At 32.6% G+C, this 5486-nt stretch overlaps 1 protein-coding gene across 1 annotated transcript; it reads left to right on the forward strand.

The window, feature by feature from the left end:
• Positions 1 to 3445: 3445 nt before the first annotated feature.
• Positions 3446 to 4384, forward strand: LOC121143081 (olfactory receptor 6C3-like). The gene has a single exon (XM_040754286.1). It carries the CDS (start codon positions 3446 to 3448, stop codon positions 4382 to 4384), a length of 939 nt encoding a protein of 312 aa, XP_040610220.1.
• Positions 4385 to 5486: the final 1102 nt, after the last annotated feature.

Below are 5486 nucleotides of genomic sequence, written 5' to 3' on the forward strand. Positions count from 1 at the left end.
GGAAACTTTCACGGTGCCTATGATACCATGAAAGTTAATCCTCAGGGAGGTAGCATTCAGTTCTGATTCAGCTCAGGGCCTCTGGGCTCTGTGTTCAAAATATATGGTGTCTTCAGCAATAGGGATTTAAATTCCACCACTGGAGCTACCCAAGGATAAAAGCAACAGTCTGTATTATTTGGGTATATCTTGGATCATCCTAACCATCAACTCAATAAAGGACTTCTCATGCCTGGTATTCGGGGTTTTGTTAGATTGTCTGTGGTTCTTCAGGGGAGGATTGTCATCCCAGATGAGAAATTTTCATTTAAACTATATATGTGTATGTATACACAGACTTACATTGCAGATATTGTTAAATAGTTAGTTAATAGTATGATTCCTTATAAGTTTTCCAATCTTACCCTCCTCTCTCCTTCTTATCTCCCTCCTCCTTCCCTACTTAGATCCCCCTCTTTTGCCCATTTTCCTTTTATATCATGTGTATCCTACCTTTCCCCTATCCATTAACCCCTCCAGTGATCTCATTTCATTTTCCGGTTTCTTCAGATACTCATGATATACACTCACATGGAAAGTTTTGGAGTTCGCTAATCCATATGTTAGCACTTAGTACACAGGAACTGGGGTGAAATTTTTGCACTTTTTTGTTTAATGTTTTCAAAATCCTATTCTGTAACTACAAGATTTTTTAGAAATATCAAATAGATATTGCTACTTTGGAGCAAAATTGGATTTCTATAGATCAAACAGAAGTATGCTCTTATCTGAATGAGCATACTTTTCTCTTTCCAATTAAATGACTTAGTATATTATTTTGTTCATTGACATAAAAATCTGAAGTTATTGACTTATAAAATTATAACTTGAAGGAGGGGAATGAAATGTCTATCAAAAGTTAGTTTTTACATACATTGTATCAATAGTTGTCAACTGTATGCAAAAAGACAGAATGTGAAGCAGCATTAAAACCAATGAGGTGAATTAGTAATGGTCAAATTCCCTGCTCTTAAAAAATTAACAAGTTGTATATAAGACTCTTTGAGTATCCACATAACAGTTACACAAGAATGGAATTTGGCTAGGTAGATAATGTGACAAGAATAACATCTATTACTGTGTACTAAAAATGGCATAATTGTATAATTACTGTCTTTGTGAAATTTGTAACACAGATTAAATAAAATATACCTTAACACATAAAAGTATTTGGCAGAATATTCTTGGTTTTTTTGCTGGTAAATGTGAAGCCTTGAGAGTAATGAAAACCTGGTAGGAAATACAGTGATAGGTTTCTATATATATAACTCTGGTACTAGATTCTCATATATTAATTATAAAATTCAAAATAAAATACAGCTAAATACAATTCTAATTTTAAAGATATTGCTATGATTTTTGTCACTTGTTTTCTGTGCTGGAGACATTTACTAATGAATAAAATAAGTGTCCTACATTCAAAGAAGAGTCATTGTAGGATTGAATTTAGTTAATCCCAGAGGCATCAAGAATAAATTACCTTCACTGTATATACTGAAGCTATATGCTTATTAAGAAAATTTAGTCTGGCCAAAGGGAAGACAGGTTGGTTATCATCAGCTGATTGGTACAGATTTTCCATCATATCCTTATATTGTTTGGCTTCCCAGAAAGACATGTTTTGACATCACAGCATCTTAGGAACCTACCTCTACTTGCATCCTTCTTTTCATCAATCTAGTCTTGAAGGATTTCTGTACTGGCCAGAGAAGGTAAAGTTCTTCTGTCTTTAATCAGTATTCAAGCTAACTTAACCAGGGTTCTTTGAAATGTTTCAGCTCCAGTTTCTAAAAGCAGTTTCCCAGCTTGACACAATAAAAAGTATTAAAGAGAAATACACTTTATTTATGAGAATGCCAGAAATCCCACGAGCATTCCAGCCTTTTTGTATGAGAGACATTTTGTGTAATAGAGACAAGGATGAGTTGGATGACAGACATTTATTTTGAAGAATACTATGAATATATTTCATCTTGTTTTTAAGTAAATAAAGACTAATTTAGGATTACATGTTTGATAGTACCATTAGTCATACCCAGAATGTGCTGTTAGAAGAAAATGCATGCGTTTCTGACATCTTAAATCTTCTTTTATTGGGAAAAGCTCAAGAATTTTAGAATATTACTTTATGACAACTAATTTTTACATTTTCAGTCATTGCTCAAACCACAATAATATTCTCTGACTTTTTATCTGTAGTTTTATGATATATTAATAACAAACAAACATATGTTATGATATATATTCCAAAATAGAAACAATGCTGAGAACAAGAAACACAAACTAGTAAGAGTTAAATAATACCAATCATTAGCTTTAATATCTGCCACCTGAGGTGCTGCCCCAAAAATAAAATTATAGAACAAATATGGATGAAAATGTAATTCACAGACATTATGTTGTATGATAAGTAGTAGGAGAGAACGGAACAGATTGAAGTCTGGATGGTACAGTGTAGAGCTTTGTGGTTTGGATAAGGTAAGACTTATAGAAAACTTTATATATTCTGATTAATCCCTGGAAAGAAAGACAAAGGTATTCTTTGATATTTTGGGAAAAGGACATTAAAAATTTACTTTCTGTACTCAGAATAACTTTAAGGGAAAAGCCCAAAGAGATAATAGTAAAAAGTACCAAAATGACATAAATGTATCCCACTGTCATAGATACATTACTGATCTGTATCTATACTGTGCTCAATCTCTCTGACTTGGGCTTTCATTCTTATAGATTAAGAACCTGCTAAGAACAGATACTGCATTTGATTTAGCCAAAACTTTTTTTTTATAAACAAAGCTCATCTAGCTGTATTTCCATGGTGCCAAAAATGTTTTCCCCATGGTCATTTTAAATGAGCACATATTAAAATAGAAGCAATTTTGTAACAGGAAAGTGGCTTGGCAGATGTGGTTATGTGATTATTTTCTACCAATAAATTATAGAAGTTTGAAAATAGCATTAGATTTTAAATTAACATATCTCTACGGCATAATTTTATAAAATATAAAAAATTTGAAAGCAGTGTCTTAGTATAAAAATTATGTATACAGTTGAAATAAATTGTAAGAATCTGTAATTTGAAGTTGTATACAATTTCTGACTAAAAATAGATATTCAATGTAAAAATATTGAAGGTGACTTTAAGCAATAATCATAAACATGTGTTCTTTTTCAATTTAGAATATATAGATTATATATTTATTTTGCATACACTATGTATTTTATATAATTGTATGATTATATATATTTTTAGTAGAAATGAAGAGATTTGGTAAGAATCTTATTAAAAATTCCTGTTGCTTCACCTCATTGCATGCAGTAATACCAATATTTAATTTTTCAGTTCTTCTGTATTAAATTTATACTTTATTTTTTTTCCAATAGATTCTATTACCAGTAAATCAGTATGAAAAACAACTCTGTGATTATTGAGTTTGTGCTCTTGGGCATATCAGAAGATCCAGAACTTCAGGTGGTAATTTTTATCTTTTTATTCATAGCTTACATATTAAGTATCACTGGAAATCTAACTATTGTTATCCTCACCTTGCTAGACTCTCGTTTAAAGACTCCTATGTATTTCTTCCTCCGGAATTTTTCCTTTTTAGAAATTATATTCACCAGTGTTTCCATCCCCAGATTTTTGGCGTCAATAATTACTAAAGTCAAGACCATCTCCTATAACAACTGTTTGGCTCAGTTATTTTTCTTCATCTCCATGGGGGTGTCTGAGTTCTTTCTTCTAACTGCAATGTCTTATGATCGCTATGTCGCCATCTGCAAGCCACTGCATTACACCATCATCATGAATCAGAAAGTTTGCACCCTTCTCGTCCTCACTTCATGGCTGGCAGGATTTCTGACCATCTTCCCACCACTCATGCTGGTCCTCAAGTTAGATTTCTGTGCTTCTAATGTCATTGATCACTTCTCCTGTGACTACTTTCCCATTTTACAACTCTCATGCTCAGATACAAGGAGTCTAGAGATGATTGGCTTTTACTTTGCCTTTATCACTCTGCTATTCACGTTGGCACTAGTGATCCTGTCATACATCTGTATCATCAGCACCATTCTGAGGTTCCCATCTGCCAGTCAGAGGAAAAAGGCTTTCTCCACCTGTTCCTCTCACATGATTGTCATCTCCATCTCTTATGGAAGCTGCATCTTTATGTATGTCAAACCTTCTGCTAATGAAAGGGCATCACTGACCAAAGGGGTGGCTATTCTCAACACCTCAATAGCTCCCATGCTGAACCCTTTTATTTACACATTGAGAAATCAACAAGTGAAACAAGCCTTCAGAGATTTAGTCCATAAAGTAATACTTTATAGAAGTGAATGAGATTACATGTTAACAAGAATAAAAGACAAAATGTAGTTTATTGTAATCTCTCTTCCTTTCCTGCTCTGCTGCTGAGCACAGTGGTGCTGCTGACATTTAATCTGAACATTGTTACAGCATGACTTCTTTTACACATGTGTATGCTAAATGCATTTGAATATTTACAAACTGGTAATTGTTTGCTCCTTTCATGATTTGCTTGGCTTTTAGGTTCGTTTTTGATACAAGTCTGGTGCATAGCCCAGAGTGGCCTGACACCCATTTCTCTTGGATTCCTCAGAGCAACTTGAATTCACAACCCTGAGTCACAGATTCCAAAAAAAGAAAACCATTTGCTGGAGACCATTTATCAGTGTCCTAATTCTTGATAAAAATACTTTACATTGTTTTGATTTATAGGATTAAACACTGTCTTGATAAGCTTACATTAAATTTTTCTCTGATACTAACATAAAACCTCAGTAAGATTTTTACAAGATAAATATTTTAAAGAAATCTCTGATAGTTCCACTTATCTGCTGTATTTATTTTTCTACTTAGAAATAATTGGAAGTCCACAATATTCTCTATTTCCTAACTATTCTGAAAGCATATGTTGTAGGCAATGTTTTATGTTATCTGTGTTAATCAGTATTTGATTTTAGAATATATAAAAGGACAGTCCTAATTATTCTGACCAACCTACAAATCTGAAAATTTCCTTCACAATACAGTGCTTTTATAAAGTACTAACCCTATGTCATCTTTTGACTGATTGCATTCTATTTCATATCCTTCTTAAAATTTCTTAGCTCCTTGTGATATTTTCTGGGGTGTTTTGTTGTTGTTTAGCTTTTGGCGTTTTTTGGTAGGTTTTACTTTATAAGTGTACTCATGCTCAGGAAAGACTGATTATGGAGACTTGTAAATCAGTGATTACATTTTATCCTGGTTTAAGGAAAGACATAACATAATTTCAGAGCAATAATAGCTTGATATTAAAATGAAACAAAAATCTAATATTTTCCCTATTTTTGTTTTCATAACTTTTACTAAGGTTTTGCACTATCGTATTAATTTTTTTCCTCAGTAACACAAACTTATTTGAGTGGGCCTATATAAT

The sequence above is a fragment of the Mesocricetus auratus genome, unplaced genomic scaffold (assembly GCF_017639785.1).
Source record: "Mesocricetus auratus isolate SY011 unplaced genomic scaffold, BCM_Maur_2.0 Super-Scaffold_100011, whole genome shotgun sequence".
NCBI lineage: Eukaryota > Metazoa > Chordata > Mammalia > Rodentia > Cricetidae > Mesocricetus > Mesocricetus auratus.